The sequence below is a fragment of the Oryctolagus cuniculus genome, chromosome 14 (genome assembly GCF_051225735.1).
Source record: "Oryctolagus cuniculus isolate XC-2025 breed Fujian yellow rabbit chromosome 14, ASM5122573v1, whole genome shotgun sequence".
Lineage (NCBI taxonomy): Eukaryota > Metazoa > Chordata > Mammalia > Lagomorpha > Leporidae > Oryctolagus > Oryctolagus cuniculus.
The window spans coordinates 38080525-38098317 of record NC_142880.1 but is presented as its reverse complement, the minus strand read 5'-3'; the positions used below and the strand labels follow the sequence as shown (position 1 = coordinate 38098317).

The window sequence follows — 17793 nt, the reverse complement described above, 5'->3', positions numbered from 1 at the left end:
AGGAGATCATATGTCTAAGATCCTGTATTTGAAGAACTAGATGAAAATTGGGAAGGTTTTGCAGTGACTAAAATCCATGATTAAAAACATATTCTTTAGATTTAAGACTATAATTTTAAAATTTGCCTTATCACTGATTTTCCAGTCTTTCTCTTTCTTTTTAAAGATTTATTTATATATTTGAAAGGCAGGGTTGCAGAGCAGGAGAGGCAGAGGCAGAGAGAGGTCTTTTATCTGCTGGTTCACTCCAGAGATGAGCTTTGTCCATCTGAAGCCAGGGGCCAGGAGCTTCTTCCATGTCTCCCACGCGGGTGCTTTATCCGCTACGCCACAGTGCTGGGCCTCTCACTCCCCATTTTTTTTTTTAAGCTTTGTTTTTATTTATTTGAAAGAGTTACAGAGAAAGGTAGAGCCAGAGAGAGAAAAAGATCTTGCATCCACTGGTTCACTCCCCGAATGACCACAACGGTCAGAGCTGAGCTGATCCAAAGCCAGGAGCCAAGAGCTTCTTCCAGGTCTCCCACGCAGGTGTAGGGGTCCAAGGACTTGGGCCATCTTCTACTCATTTCCTAGGCCATAGCAGAAAGCTGGATTGGAAGTGCAGTAGCTAGGACTCAAACCAGCACTCATGTGGGATGCTGGTACTGCAGGCTGGGGCTTTAACCCACTGCCCCACAAATTGGTCCCTGGTTTTCCATTCTTGGGTGCACATAAGAAGCATTTGTGGAGATTTTTTCCTCTTTCCATTTTCATTTCTCCTTCCCTTTTCTTCTTCTCCTTTTTGAAATGTGCAGACTTCCTGCTACTCCAGAAATTCTGATTCCATCAGTCCAGGGTGGGTATCACTGTATTTTGAAATTCTGGAAGCGATTTAATTTGTAGCCATTATGGAGAGCCTATAGAATTACATCACCTGGAAGCTGGTTGTAGTTGCAGAATCTCAAACTCTATCCCATACCTACTGAAGCAGACTACATATTTCAAGAAGAACTCCAGGTGATTTGTAGGCACATATAATTGAGAACCACTGGTAAACTTACTGAGTGTGTCTCCATGACTGTTGTTATCAAATTCTGGTTTCAGGACCGTCAGCATCACCTGGAAATTTGCTAAAGTACAAATTTCTGAGCACCTGAATAGGAAGCTCTGGGGGTGGGACCAAGTGGTCTGTGGTTTCACAGGTCCTCCAGGTTGTTTTTTGTTTACTATTTTTATTTTTTTATTTATTTATTTGGAAAGCACAGTGGCAGAGGGAGAGATTTTCCATCTGCTGGTTGACTTTTTGAATGGCTTCAACAGCCAAGAGGTGAGCTGGTCTGAAGCCAGGAGCTCCAGCCTGGTCTCCCACATGGCGGGTCCTCATCTGCTGTCTTTCCAGGTCCGTGAGCAGGAAGTTGGATCCGAACCAGAGTAGTCGGAGCTCCAGCCAACACTTAGATACAAGTGGCTGCTGGACCTACTGCTACACAATGGCAGCCAGCCCTCATGACAGAGTTTGAGAAGTGTGCTAGACATTTCTGATGACTATAAATTATTTCTACAAGCCCATTAGTACAATAGATATTTCTGAAGTGAAGTGTCACTGATGTCTGCAACTTAAGCACACTTTGCAACTGCTTAATAAAACAGAAAAGAAAAAAATTGTATAATATATACATATACATATATATATACATACATATATATATATGTGCATACATATATATATGAGAGAGGGAGAGAGAAAGCAAATGTAGCAAGTCACTACTATAACCCCCCTTTTATAAATGATGCAACCTTGGTTCAAAAAGGAGCAAGTAACTAGTCCACGTAATCAGCCAGCCAGGAAGTGACAAAACTAGAACTTGAGCCTCCGTGCTCTTTGAGTTTGAGGCTCTTTTTTTGTTGTTAGCTGGCCAGGTTCATCATCCCAGGCTTCTGGGAACATGACTGTATTGCATTCCACAGGCTGAGGAGCAAGCTTGGAAATGTCATTGTTGTCCATTGTTACGAGTCACACCCTTCTCTACAGTCATGTGCATCTTTATTGTCATCATTCCTTTTATGGATTTTGGATATATGTCTGAGTGTGTTTGTATGTCTTACCTGGGCTCAGGAGGAATCGAGTGTTCTTTGGATTATGCGGAAATATATTTGATTTGCATAGCCCACACTTATTTGAGTTTTGAGGACAGTTTTTAGCTAGACAGAGTGGCAAATTTGTCCTTTTGGTGGCTTGAGATTTAGAATTGATTCCAAAGCATGAGGGACTATCGATTAAATATTTCACATATTTTATGCTTAACCTCGTTTCAAAAAAAGTTTGTGGTGATTAAATATTAATGTTAAGTAGGTTGCTTTTCTTTCTGTAGCGTTTCATAAAAGTTTTGCTGCAAATTAGGTGTGGGTGAATACTTGGGTAGCTGGTTTTTTTTGATAGCAGTAATTTACTCCTGTTGTATGATTAAGGCATCATATGCATATTTAAGAATTGTTTTGCTTTGAATCATTGACCTCTTGGAGTTGTTCCTCTGTTTATCCATTTAATTGAACTTGTAGTGGCATTTTTAGGTAATGTATAAAAGAGCATCAGGAGACAGAGCCAAAATGATTTTGCTTTTATAAAAACTAAATTGCCCTTGTGACCCAGCATAAAATCTTAGTGCTAAGTGCAGTTATTTATTTCGACAACAGTTAAGTGAGTCTGAAACAGTTGAAATTCTGGTTGTAGCAAACTGTTCATTAAGATTCTCAATCTGGCTTTGGTACTGTCAAAAAAATAACTTGGTCTTATGATTACATAGCAGAATGATGGGCAGTGGGCTGTGTTTGAGGGAGGTGCTGAATAAACTCTCCACTTGTGCACAGTTCAGAAGTGACATGCTGCCAGGGGGTCAGCATGGGCATCAGCACCCTGCTGAGCTGGCAGCTGGCCCCGAGCCAGGCACGCAAGCCTTGCCTTGGGAAGCAGCATGTGGAGCATGTGCCATTTGAAAAAGATGATCTTGTTCATGCATGATTTAATTTTAAGGGTATATTTGGTTGATATTTCTGCCTTGAAAAGTTTTTGCGGATGGTACTTGAATGAAAACTTTAAGTATTATTGGAAAGGATTTGGCATTTTATATTTAAAAAATGTTTTTTATTTTGAATATTTCATTGAACATTTTCCTATTTTGAGTGGTTTTTAAGACAGTGTTTAGAAAAGATAAAAAGGAAAAGAATTCGAGATATGAGTAGCATAAAAAAAGGTTTTGTGAGGAAAAATAAGTAAGATTTTCTTCGAATGGACTGAGTTTCTGCAGCAGAGATGCCTTTACTGTTTTTGCATATATGAAGTGGTCCAAAGCTGGTAAAAATTTTTCTAATTACATCATTTGCTAAGAAGTTGTTGTAAAGACTCATTTAAAAAAAAGATATATTTTATTTGAAAGGTAGAGTTAGAGAGAGGAAGAGACTGAGAGGGATATTCTATCAGCTGGTTCACTCCCCAGATGGCCACAACAACTCAATGCTGGGCCAGGTTTCAGGCAGGAGCCAGGAGCTCCATCTGTGTTTCCCATGTGGGTGCAGGGGGGCAAGGACTTGGACCACCTTCTGCTACGTTTTCAGGCACATCAGCATGGAGATGGATTAGAAGTGGAACAGCTGGGACTTGAATCAGCACTCATATGGGATGATGTGTTGTTGGCAGCCCCTTAACTCACTGCACCAGCACAGTGCTGGCCCATACAGCTCATTCTAAACTAATTTTTAGTAATTTCTTTGGCATTTGTATTTTGTTTTCTTTTTGCCTCCTCTGTAGAGGAAGCCATTCCCTGACTGTACATGGTCATAGATACAGACTGTGCTGTGTAGCTATCAGAGAATTTTTGAGAAATCACATTTCTTAGTGCCTCTGTGTGTGTGTGTGTGTGTGTGTTAGATTTATTTAACAGATGATTATATTTTCTCAAGCTTTTTTTTAGTCCTTAGAAAAAGGCAATACTATATAATAAGCTGCTAGTGGTTTATGTAGACATTTGTCATTCTTCATAATTTTTATACCATATGAGAAGTTGCTAACTATGAGGTGCAAGTGATGCAAGTGCTTATATTTTCTTTTTAAAAGATTTTTGAGAGGGAGAGGCAGAGAGAGAGAGAGAGACATCTTCCATTTGCTGCTTCACTCCCCAAATAGCCATAATGAGCAAAGCTGGGCCAGACTGAAACTAGGAGCCAAAAGTTTCAATCTGGGTCTCCCACATGGGTACGGGGGCCCAAGGACTTGGGCCTTCTGCTGCTGCTTTCCTAGGCACATCAGCAGGGAACTGGATCAGAAATGGAGCAGCTGGGTCTTGAACTGGTGCCCGAGTGGGATGCCAGTGCTGAAGGTGGCAGCTTTACCCACTACATAGCATTAGCCCCACATGCTTAAATTTTTTAAAAAGTTGGAGCTGGCACTGTGGCATAGTAGGTTAGACCTCTGACTGCGGCTCTGGGTCCCCTTTTGTTAAATACTTTCTCAGCTTCCAGATAACAGTGGGCTTGAATAAAGTCCTTCACTTCTTTTTTTTTTTTTTTTTTTTTTTTTTAAACAGAAACAGAGCTTCATTCATTGGTTAACTCCCCAAATGCGTGCAAGGACCAGTGACCCAAAGCCAGGTCTCCCACATGAGTGTCAGGGACTCACTTACATGAGCCATCACCTGCTGCCTCCCAGGATCAGCTTTAGCAGGAAGCTGGAATTGGGAACCAGAGCCAGGAATAGAACTGAGGTGGTTTGATGTGGGATATGAGCATCTTAAGTAGCTTCTACTGCTAGGCCAAATGCCCACCTCCTTTGCTTTAATTTGGCCATTTTTTTGACTCTTCGTGGCTTTTTTGGGGTGGAAACAATAAATGTATTTTTTCTTAGTTATATATATATATACATATATATATATACACACACAGAAGAATGCTCTTATTAGGAAGTTGTTAATTTATTAGAACCTTGTTCATTAACTCACTTTTGTGACTGTTTTAATGAATTTGCTTACCTCTTAAATGTTAATCTGTTTATCTGAATGGAAACTAGGATAGCATAGAAATAAATCTTGGGGCCGGTGCTGTGGTGCAATGGGTAAAGCCGCTACCTGCAGTGCTAGCATCCGGTATGGGCACTGGTTGAGTCCCAGCTGCTCCACTTCCGATCCAGCTCTCTGTTATGGCCTGGGAAGGCAGTATAAGATGGCCCAAGTCTTTGGGCCCCTGCACTCACATGGAAGACCCGGAAGAAGCTCCTGGCTCCTGGCTTCAGATCAGCTCAGCTCTGGCTATTGCAGTCATTTGGGGGGAGTGAACCAGTGGATAGAAGACCTCTCTGTCTGTCTCTCTCTGTGACTCTTCCAAATAAATAAATAAATAAATAATCTTAAAAAAAGTAGTAAATCTCAGATTTATGGATAAGAAAAGGGAGATTTAGCCAGAACGTCTAGATCCTCCTACGTGTAGAGTGATCTTTCTTGTTAACTGGTAATTTTCTTTTATGATGGAATGATCAGTAAGAACTCTGTACACAGATTTGTACATGCTTGTAGTTAAGACTAACATCTCAGAAGAATCAGTAATGAATCCTCTGTCATCCACTCTTCACTTGAATTTCTATTTTTAAATTTCTTGGTAATGTAGATTCTACTAATTAAAACATTTATAAGAAAAATTTCAAAAAATTCTAGAATCTCATAAGTGTATGTATTATAAAAAGTTAAAAGACAATTTAGTGGGTGATAATTCTCTAATCTGATTCTTAGCTTTTGGGGTATTTATACCTTCTGTACTACTTAAATAATTTTGTATTTTACATATACAAAATAAACTATATTTCATGGCATTTAGGCTGGTCTCAACAGTTCTGTCATTTCAGGGCTATTTAAATGGTTTCGCTGATGCCCACTCTGTCGTCTACTCTGCTCTCTACAGTCTACCCTTATACTGGTGCTGAATTAACTTCTGTAAGACCTCTTTGCACATGTGTGTGTATATGTGCGTGTGTGTGTGTCCATGACCTTCTCACATGAAAACTCTTCCCACAGCCTACAAATTACGGTTTACATTCCTCAACCTGAGAGATCTGAGTTTTCATCCCAAGGCCATCACTTACCTAAATGTTGGTAATTCATTTACTTGTCAGGCCTTATTGGTCAGGCATTATTCTATGACATGGTGTTGAACAGAACAGATGAGTTCTCCAGCTTATATTCTAATCGAATATACCATTTTGGGATCCCTGTTTTTCTAATGAGCACAGCCTAAGTTTCAGCAGCTGCCTCTTACTTTCTTATGTTTATTTTGTCTCATCAAGTGTACTGCAGAATCTTGAACACAGAAACTGATAGTTCCAGAACTAGAACTAGAAACACTAGTTCCTTGTGCCTGCAGTTCTGTGGTGTCACAAATGAAGAGTTTTCAGGAACCTGTTGTCATTAATAGGCTAGTTTCATTTTTTTTTTACTGTTATGTTTTAAAATTATTGCTGGTATTTCAGTAGACTAAATCATACTGGAACACATTTTAGAAAATCAAGTTGTACTTCCCAGTTAAAGATAAAAATATTAAAACGTTGCATTATAATGGGATTTATTTGATAATTATTTTTCATCCTGTTTGTTTTCTATTAGAAGTCATTCTTTTGTTTTTTTATTCAGGTCTTATTGAATTTGAAGAATGTGACCCTGCTAGTGCAGTTGAAGGTGAGTTGCCTGGTTGTTAATATGTTAGCCCATATGACAACTAGCTCATATCCTATGTTCATTGAAAAGAGAAGGGCGGCTGCTTGCCACAGTGGCACAGTACCTGTGGAGTGATGGGAAAATCTGAATGTGGTTTGAAGGCTTGCAGATGCAAATAATAAATAAACAGTATATTTGCCTAAAATAATATGTTTTTAAAAGATTTATTTATTTGAAAGAGTTATAGAGAGAGGGAAAGACAGAGCCAGATTCTCCATCTGTTGGTTTACTCCCTGGATAGCCACAGTGGTGGGGCTGGGCCAGGCCAAAGCCAAGAGCCAGGAGCTTCATCCAGATCTCCCACATGGATAACAGGGGCCCACATACTTGGACCATCCTCTGCTGCCTTTCCCGGGCCATTATCAGGGAGTTGGATCAGAAGAGGAGTTGCTGGGACACAAAGCAGTGCCCATATGGGATGCTGGTGTGGTAAGCAGTGGCTTTAGCTGCTACACAATGCTTTCCACCACTAAAGGAATATTATTAGCATGTTAGAATACATATTTTAAAAGATTGGATATAGCCTGCTCTTACTTGCTTTCAGATATGCACTATTGTTTCTCCATTGACGTCCATCTTTAACCCTTGTAATGCCATGAATATGAAACTCATCACTATTCATTGACACATAGTGCAGTTCTACCCTATTTGTTGATAGGGTTACACATTAATGTTAACATTAGCCATTATTCAAAATGAGTGATGATTTGACTTTGAGGAGGAGTTCACAGCCAGTCCTGATTCCTCTTTAAACAGGTGCTTTTCATAGAATGAAACCCAAGAGATGCCTGCTATTTTTGTTTACGTTTTATGCATCTCATTGTGGGAACTTTCAGAGATAATTTAAAAGCATTCTTCAGTTTTTTGCAATCCCTATGTAATAACCTGGAGAAGGTGTTTGCTGTAGTATGTAAGTGCATTATCAGAGTAGTTGGTAGTCCTGGAACTCAGACTTCCTAGCTAGCTGTTTTAGAGTAATAATTATTTAATTTTTCTGAACTTTAGCTTTATTGTAAAGTGAGGGTAATAAGTAACACCTACATTGTGAGAATAAAAATGTAATTGATTTTTGAAATATCATAACATGCTGTGGGAATGTGTGGTTTAGGGAGTTAAACTTTGCATAATAGCAAGTACATTATGACTTTGTTCTAGGTGAGCTAAAAAAGGAAAAACAAGGGGGCAGGTGTGGTTCAGGGATGAAGATGCTTGCATCCCCTATTGGAGTGCCTGGGTTCCAGTTCCTATTCTGCTTCTAATCTACTAACTTCCTGCTGATACACACCCTGGCAGGCAGCAGGTGATGATGACCCAAGTACTTGGATCCCTGCCACCCATATGGGAGACTGGGATGGAGGTCCAGGCTCTTGGCTTTGGCCTGGTCCAGCCCTGCTGTTGCAAGCATTTGGGGAGTGAACTAACAGACGGAAGAGCTCTGTTTCCCTGAGAAGTCCTTATTTTCCTCATCCTATGGTCTCTTATTGCTCTCTTCTCTAGGAGTAAGCAGCTAAGCTTGCTTTCTTCCTTTGTTCCCCCCACCCCTTAAGTTTATGAGGCAGAAAGAGACATACAGGGAGAGAGAGAAAGCTCTCATTCCCTGCTTCTCTCACCAAACACCTGCAATTCGTGGTTGGGCTATGACTGTAGCTCGAAGCAGAGATACAATCCATGTCTCCTACATGGGTGGCAGAGACTCAGTTGTTTGAGCCATCAGTGCTACCTCTCAGGGTCTGTCTGTGTTGAATGGAAGCTGGAATTAGGAGCTGGAGCTGGGAGTGGTGCTTGGGCACTCTGATGTGAGGTGCGGGCGTCTTAACTACTAGGTCAAATGCCTGCTTCCAGCCGCTGAGCTTTCAGTGCTGAATTCTAGCAACAATTAATGTAATGATTGACCCTTAAAAATAATTTGTCACACAAGAAGAAGATTGAGAACTGTTAAATGAGGAAAAACAAAGATGATTTTTCCTCCTCAGTTATGGTAGAGTCCTCTTGTAATGTTGATTATAGTAGAGATAACATGGATACAAGAACATCATGTTACAGACTTTCCATGTTTCCTTCTAATAGGTATGCAGTGTCACTTTTTTCTTTACAACATATTTGTATTTTGTTACCCTCTAGACTTCCCTGTCTCGATTAGACCTACAGTTATAACAAAATTCATATGACAAATAATTTACTCTCTTTGAAGTATTAAGATATCTCCATTAGCTTATTTTGCCCGAGGTGACTTTGGGGAGACTCAGGAGAAGAAAAGAGAATTTCACTGAGCGTATCAATGTTGTGTAATCTTTTGGCAAATAATAGGCTGGATTAACATAAGAAAAGTCTGAACAGACTCTGACTATGATTTAAATACTCAGGTTTAATGATAATTTTATTTCCTTATTTTAAATTTACCTTGAACAGTTATGAAGATATTATGTGTCAAAATACAAGATGCATTTGTAACGTTAATGTATTTATCAGAAATAGCTGTGTTTCTATAACAACACTCATTTATCTTAAAGGTGTAAAACCAAGGAAAAGAAAGACTTTTGCTTTGCCAGGAATAATTAAAAAGGAAAAGGATGCAGAATCCGTGTAAGTACATTAAATGTCACATCCTCTTCATTTTTGTAAATGGTTAAGAATATGACTGTTTTGAATTTGTGAAGAAAAAAGTCTTGGGAAATAACCTGAAGTATATGTCTAAGGTGTAAAAAATTACAAACTTTTCTAAAAATATATGCATTTTCCACTTTTTCTGGTATTTAATTTAAAGTATTAACTTATTAAAATTTTAAGACCTAGATGGAAGCTTTGATGTACTGAAATTGAAACTTTTAAAAATGCTTTTATTTTTGTAAAATGATACATGAGTATTTTTAAAAAAGAAGCAGCAGAGAAAACCTAAAAATTTGTCAATCTTAATGCTTAAGAGAAAACCTCTGATCAACTATTTGATTGATGAAAAGCCATCTACCATAAACGATATATGTATGCCTAAATGGAGAATGTTAAATAGGGAGAAAATACCCTAACATGTTTTACCATTTATGCATGAATCTCAGTTTTAGATGGAATATTTGGTTCAGTTACAAATCTGATATAACAAATTCATATACAATGTAGAATATATAATTAGCACTTAAGAAATTGAGTATGCGTGGTGTTGTGATGTAGCTGGTAAAGCCACTGTGTCTGGCTGCTCCACTTCCAATCCAGCTCCTGATGGCCTGGGAAAAGCACTAGAGATTGGCTCAAGTGTTTGTGCCCCTGCCACCCATGAGGGAGACCTGGATGAAGCTCCTGCTTACTGACTTCAGCCTGGCCCAATGCTGGCTGTTGTAGACACCTAGTAGAGTGAAGTAGCAGATGGAAGATCTCTCTCTCTCTCTCTCTCTCTGTGTTTCTCACTCTTTCTGTAAATCTGACTTTCAAATCAAAAAATCTTAAAAAAATAAAAGGAATTAGTGTGGTTAGTTAGTTAAATAAAATTTTCTACCTTGGCTACACATTAGAATGGATTAAAATAAATATATGTATGCCAGCCATACCTTAGACTGATTAAACTATATTCTCTGGGTGTGAGGCCCCAGGATAGTTTTTGTTCTAATGTATTTTTGTGGTCATGTGACTCCTAATATATACTTGGGATTGAGAATCATTGAGCAATAATTAACTAGGACAAGCTAGAATTAAAAGGATCTTTCCATAATTATACTATCTGTTGAGACTAGAGAGATACTAATCAGAAATTTTACATGGTTTGGTGACTCAGCAACATTGGGCAAAAATTAGTTGAAATCCCTACTTCTTAGTATAATCAGTGGAACTCTGAGAAGACTTAACACTGTGATGGGCACTCATATTTTCAACAAAGGGAATTTGTACTTTGAGTATATTTGCCTTCTGGTTTACATTTCAGTTATCTAATTTCTCAGTTTCTCCTCATTCTAAAGGTCTGTCTCTCCCCTTTCTCCCAAGTGCTATTTGGTTGATAACTAAAGACCAGTTGCAAAATGATTTATTTCTGTAGTTACCATCTTTTCTGCAGATGTCTTTTTTGAGCATTTATGAAGGGGATATTTTGCTAAAGGGATGGAACCAACAATATTGGAAATACGTACTGATGTCTAAATGACTGATTTATAAGTAATTTTTCAAAATGTATGTAGTTCATCTGTTAGTAAACAATGATTTGTTAGAATGTATAGTTTGTACTACTGTTCATTTAGGAGCTTATGGTATTTTTAAAAGATTTATTTACTTATTTGAATGCTAAGATGACAGAGAGAGACAGAGAGTTCTTTCACCCACTAGTTCACTCTTCAAATGACCACATCAAGCAAGTCCAGACCAGGTGGAAGCCAGGAGCCAGGAACTGCATCCTGGTCTCCCTCATGGGTGGACAGGGGTCCAGCTTCTTGGGCCATCATCCATTGCCTTCCCAGATGCTAATGTGCAAAGCTGGATTGGAAGTAAAACAGCAGGATTTGAACCTGGGCTCTAATATAGGAGGCATCACAGGCAGTGGCCTGTATGCCATTCTTTTGAACCAGTTTTTCTTGATCAATAATTTTCCAGTGATCATTAAGCCACTTGGTTGATTCTTGTTTTGTTTTGTCTTTACCCATGAGAACATTAGAAAAGAATACCACTGTCTTTCAAACTTCTTGTCAGGAACAGTGTTAGAGTCCACTGTGCACTGTCAGAGGTTCTTGTGTTCCTCCTCTTCCTCTCCTGGAGGAGAGGCACCAACTCCACCCTCATAAAAGAGGCCAGAGATGGGGGAGAGTCCTCTTTTTGCCATGGACCACTCTTGGATTTGTTACCCAGGTCTTCTCTGCTGTCTTCCGACAATCCTCTGGCCCACTCAAAGCAGGTATTTTCCCATGTGGAACAACCCACACTAACACAACTCACACATGAATGTGTGTTCATTTTCACACCTTTCAAATCAGTCATCTCTGTGCACCTTATACATGTCTCAAACTATAAATATTGTGTGAGACAAGGATCTGGAATAGAGATTAAAATATACCCTTGCCTACAACACCATGACCTTAGTGTTCTTAATTTTATATATTTATATCTATTTTAGTTTTAGGCTTAAAATAATAGTTTTCACTTTATATTATTATTTTAAAGATTTATTAATTTATTTGAAAGGCAGAGCTAGTTCACTCCCCAAATAGCTGCAATGGCCAAGACTGGGCCAACCCAAAGCCAGGAGCTTAATCCAGGTCTCCAAATGGATAATAGAGGCCCAGGCACTTGGGTCATCTTTTGCTGCACTCCCAGGCACATTAGCAGGGAGCTGGACTGGAAGCGGAGTAGCCAGGACTTGAACCCAGCACCCATATGGGATGCCAGCACTGCAGGTAGCAGCTTAACCTGCTACACCACAGTACTGGCCCCTGGTTTTCACTTTATATACAAATGCATTTTTGTTCATCACTTAAATGATAGAATACTACTTCCCAACTACATATTACATTAGACTTAGAAGGTTACTCCAACTGAAAGTCTACTCATTTAACATATTTGGAGAAATATGGTCTTCTGTGTCTATGAAGTTATGGAAAGTGTTTAATGAAACTGTAGTGTTGGGGCCAGCATTGTGGTACAGCAAATTAAGCCGCCGCTTGGGACATCAGTGTCTCATGTTGGAGTGCTGCTATCTAGCTCCCTGCTAATATACCTAGGGAGGCAGTGGAGGATGGTCCAAGTACCTGGACCCCTGCCACCCATATGGGAGACCTAAATGGAGCTTCAGGCTCCTGGCTTCAGCCTGGCCTACCCCCAGCTATTATGGCCATTTGGGGAGTAAACCAACAGATAGAAGATCTATCTTTGTCTCTCTGTTTTTCTATCTTTCAAATAAAAATCTTAAAAAAAACCTGGAACATTAAAAATTTTTATTTTAAAAATGTCATTTACCAGTAAATATGTAACCACCATTGTTAAGTTTTAGACTACTTGCCACTTAATGTAGACTTTTTTTTTAAAGCCTAGCTTTTTTTTAAAAAAAGGGTATTTAAAAAGAAAAAAACAAAATCTTTCTCTACCTAAGTGAAAAGCCACAAGAAAGCCTTATAATACTGACAATTTTCTTGATGAGTAGACTTTCAGTTGGAGTAACCTTCTAAGTCTAATGTAATATGTAGTTGGGAAGTAGTATTCTATCATTTAAGTGATGAACATATTGAGTATATTCACAGAAAAGAAATACTTTTTTATTTTTTGACAGGCAGAGTTAGACAGTGAGAGAGAGAGAGAGAGACAGAGAGAAAAGACTTTTTTCCATTGGTTCACCCCTCAAATGGCCGCTGTGGTTGGCACACTGCGCTGATCCAAAGCCAGGGGCCAGGTGCTTCTTCCTGGTCTCCCATCGGGTGCAGGGCCCAAGCACTTGGGCCATCCTCCACTGCCTTCCCGGGCTACAGCAGAGAGCTAGACTGGAAGAGGAGCAACCGGGACAGAATCCGGCCCCCCAGCTGGGACTAGAACCCGGATTGCCGGCGCTGCAGGCGGAAGATTAGCCAGTTGAGCCGTGGCGCCAGCCAAGAAATACTTTTGAAAATAGTTTTTAGAATACTTTAAACTATATTGTATCTTGTCAGGTGTTTCAGATATAGGGAAGGCTTATTTTGAATTTAAAATAATGATATGTTTTAATCTTCATGATTTGATTTCTCTAAATGTTTATGTAGAGTTTAAATAAGAGAAATGTGTATACAACAAGGCAGACATGTTAGAAATAATTGCTAATTATATCATTTTTAACAGTTGAATATTTCTCATATTTTGTTTTAATAGGGAATGTCCTGATGCAGATTCACTTGTAAGTAGATTTAACTTTGTTATATAAACAGTTTAAATGAGCTTATTTTCCTTAGGAAAATCTTAACATATTTGAGTTGAATTGTTTACCCATCTTGCAAAGAAAAATGCTAACTATGTTATTATAAATTCTCTGTTGAAATTATTTTACAGATACACTTTTGGCTTTGTATTGCTAGATGATTTCCTATTAAGTACAAATTATTTCTAACTACTTTCGAAGAGTGGATATTTTACTTTTAAAATTGGGGTTGTCTTGTGTCATATTACATTTTCTTGCCAGATATAAAATCCGTATACTTTATTTTTAAATGTAATGCTCCTACTAATTTATTCTTAAGTCTCTATTAAAATACAACCTTGATTGTTCATGCATGCATTTGAGTTTCAAGATTATCATTTTAGAAATAACACAAGCAACCATAGCCAGTACTTTTCTGTGTTCCTGCACTGTTTTAAAAGAAGGTTTGTTCATATGTCTTGGTTAAAAGTATTCCTTTATATGTAATTAAAAAAAAAAACATCAAATGGAGCTCTTTATGTTTACAGTGGGCGAGTAGATTTACCAAAAACTGTAAGTAATGTCTTGAAGGACTTCGTTAATTAGCCACTGACCATGTTGATAAGTGTGGGAGTTGTAACCTGTCTCCCTTGCTTATTGTTCCTACTCTGCTAACTGTTGTTTCCTTTGCCTCAAAGATTTTGATCTTTAATGGCATAATATACCAAAATAAATGCATAAAAAGAATCTGTGACATACTGTGTTTTATGTTACTTAACTAAGATAAAATAGTATTTTAAAATTTTTTTTAAATATTTAGTTTATTTATTTGAAAGTCAGAGTTACATAGAGAGGTAGAGACAGAGAGGTCTTCTATCTGCTGGTTCACTCCCTAGATGGCTGCAATGGCCAGAGCTGTGCTGATCCGAAACCAGGAGCTTCTTCTGGGTCTCCCTCATGGGTACAGGGGCCCAAGGACTTGGGCCATCTTATACTGCCTTCCCAGGCCATAACAGAGAGCTGGATCGGAAGAAGAACAGCCAGAACTAGAACCGGCGCCCATATGGGATGCCGGCACTTCAGGCCAGAGCTTTAACCCACTATGCCACAGTGCCGGCCCCAAAACTAGTATTTTTTATTTCGTATTTCAGCTTTAAAGTGAGAAATTATAATTTGTTAATGAATTTATTAAAAATTAAGAACAAATTCTAATGTTCTGGGGTTAAAATCATCACAGTGTTTTTGGAGTTAGAACAGTTACCTTAGTTGCCTGTTTGATACCCTTGGTTAAGCAGTTAATGAAAAAAATCACCTGATGTGTTTGATATTTGCTGTAGCACTCATCATGCATTTCATTTCTGAATTAGTTATTTACAGCATTTACTTGATGATAACAACAGTGAATAAACTTAATTTTCTTAATAGCTAATTTGATACCATTCTATGTGATTAATACTATCCAGTTTTGAATGTTAGCTAGTGCTTATGTGGAGTTAGGAAAGGAATTTTAAAAGAGGACACAAAATTCTAATGCCATTTAAGAAGTTATTCATAAATTTGAAGAAATAAAAGACTTAACAGAATTAGAAAGAATATACCATAAGACAACTTGAATCACCCAAGATAAGCTGGCAGAACCTATTTTTAAGACGTGGGACAAAGGATTAATTACTTTGATTTATAAAGTTTTCATATAAATCAGTACAAAAGGTAAGTGAGCCCAGTAGGAAAAGGGCAGTCTCCATCCAAAGAAATGAAAGTAGGGAATAAACGTAGTCAATGTTACTCAGAACTGCTGAATGAAATTATTAGTTCCAGTCCTGTTGGCGAAAGCTTTGAGATACTTATATTATTGGTAAGATTTAAATTGGTAACATCTGTCTTGTGGTAACTTGGCTGTATCACCCCAAATAAGAAAAGCTTTTGCATGTTGACCCTGCACTCTTCCTGCCACGATTTTCCTGTTCAGGCTGTATGCATAATGCTTGATGTGTACTTGTATTTATATACACATGCACATGATCAAGATTTATGCATGTATAGAAGGTAAGGGAGAGATAGATGTTTATTTTAACCTTGTTTATATTAGCAGAAAACTGGAAGCTCCAAAGCATCTGTCAAAATGGAACTAGTTAAATTATTAAACGTTCACTCGATGGGGTAATGGTTAGATGTTATAAAGAATTAGGTTGATCTGTGTCTGCTGATATGGAAAGAACTTACTAAATAAAAGCCATATATGATCTTTTAAATGCTTACCATTTTAAAAATATAAATATATATTTTTTTAAAGAATGAGTTACAAGTCATGTCTGTAGTTGCCTTTGAGGAGAGGGAATATAGTGGTGATTAGCAGGGGAAGGAGGCTTTCATTTTTTTTTTGTTGTTTGCTTTTATTGATGGTCAAATTATTTATTTATGGCCTATTCATGGCCTTGTCTTACTAATTACTTTTAAAAACGTCAATAGGCTGTTTTGTAGGAGTATTGTTGGTTTCTTGTTCATCTTTTGAAAGGTATGTATAATTTTTAAGAATTAATTTGAAGCTTGAATCTTTTGAGAGTTGACCAATGAAATATGAGTTGTCCCTTTTTTTTTTTTAGTTTTGGCAAGAGTATCCAGACCAGAGAGAGACTGTTGAACTCTATCCCAATATACTGTTGTTGTTTTTTTTTTTTTTAAAGATTTGTGTATTGATTTATTTATTTGTAGTGTAGCGGGACACAGAGGGACAGTGAGCAAGATGAGGGAGAGTGAGAGAGCTCATCAATCTTTTTATTCACTCACTAAATGACAGCAACAGCCAGGTCTGGGCCAGGCCCAAACCAGGAGTCTGGAACTCCATCTGGAACTCTCACATAGGTTAGAAGCTGGATTGGAAGTGGAGTTCTAACACTCAAATATGGGATGCTGGCATCATATGCCATGGCTACACTACAGTGCTGCCACACACACACACACACACACACACACACACACCTGGTATATTTTTCTAAACATCCCCCTATAAAATTAGTGAGTGGAGTTGCCTGCTTTGCTCTTCATATTATTTTTGACCTAATGCTTTGTTTTAGCAATGTGGGCCCCACTGTGGAAACCATGGATTGAATGGTTAATGATATGTACAAGTGATGTGTAAGTTTTTGTTATTAATAGTTTCTGTGAATAGTTTTAGCATTGAAAAGTTAATATACTTAGAATCACTACTTTAGGAAAAAATGTTTCATTTTAAAATAATTGTACGTTTACAGGATATTGCAAAGATAGTCCAGGATGGTACTATGTACCTTTCACCCCTTTCTTGTGTTAATATCTTGCAAAATTATAGTAAAGCAGTGCAACTAGGATATTGATCCTAATTCAGCTAAGACATAATATTTTCATTATTGCAAAGATCCCTCATGTTTGCCCTTTTGTAGCCACTTCTCTTCCTTCCTCCTCCCTGCCCCCACCGTAACCTCTGTAAACCACTAATATCTGTTCCATTTCTGTAACTTGCCTCCTCGAAGAGTGTTACCTGAATGGAATCATACAGTAGATACCCCTTTGAGATTGATTTGTTTCATTCAGTATAGTTCTCTACAAATTCATCAAGTTTTTTGTGGTATGAACAGTTTGTTCTTCTGTATTGCTGAGTAGTATTCTGTGTTACTGGGGTACTAAAATTTGTTTAACCAACTTTTGGCTATTGAAATAAAGCTGCTACGCAGATTGTTACATGCTTTTTGTATAGATGTTATACTCGTCTCTGGTCCTGAAAACATCTCTTTTTTTTTTTTTTTAGATTTATTTATTATTTTACTTGAAAGAGTTACACAGAGAGAGAAGGAGAGGCAGAGAGAGAGAGGTCTTCCATCCGTTGGCTCACTCCCCAACTGGCTGCAACGGCCGGAGCTGCACACCTTTCTGAAGCCAGGAGTTTCTTCTGGGACCCAAGGGCTTGGGCCATCTTCCATTGCTTTCCCAGGCCATAGCAGAGAGCTGGACAGGAGTGGAGCAGCCGGGACTCGAACCGGTGCCCACACGGGATGTCGGCACTGCAGGTGGCAGCTTGACCCGCTACACCACAGCGCCAGCCCCGGAAACATTTCTTTTGAAATCTGCTTTATTTAATTTTAAGTTGGCCACCTTGCCTTTTTTAAAATTATTAATGATAGGATAGCATAATTTTTCCATCCTTTTTCTTTCAACCTATCAATGCCAGTGTATTTGGAGTAGCTTATAGTCATTATA

General features: G+C 38.3%; 1 protein-coding gene across 2 annotated transcripts in view; it reads left to right on the top strand.

The window, feature by feature from the left end:
• Window positions 1-17793, top strand: part of FCHO2 (FCH and mu domain containing endocytic adaptor 2) — a 128128-nt gene that overhangs the window by 67592 nt on the left and 42743 nt on the right. For both annotated transcript variants that reach the window (XM_070056561.2, XM_089312569.1), the window contains exons 9-11: window positions 6648-6692; window positions 9242-9314; window positions 13536-13560. In XM_070056561.2, coding sequence (XP_069912662.1) covers window positions 6648-6692; window positions 9242-9314; window positions 13536-13560 — 143 coding nt within the window. The remainder of the gene's footprint in view (window positions 1-6647; window positions 6693-9241; window positions 9315-13535; window positions 13561-17793) is intronic.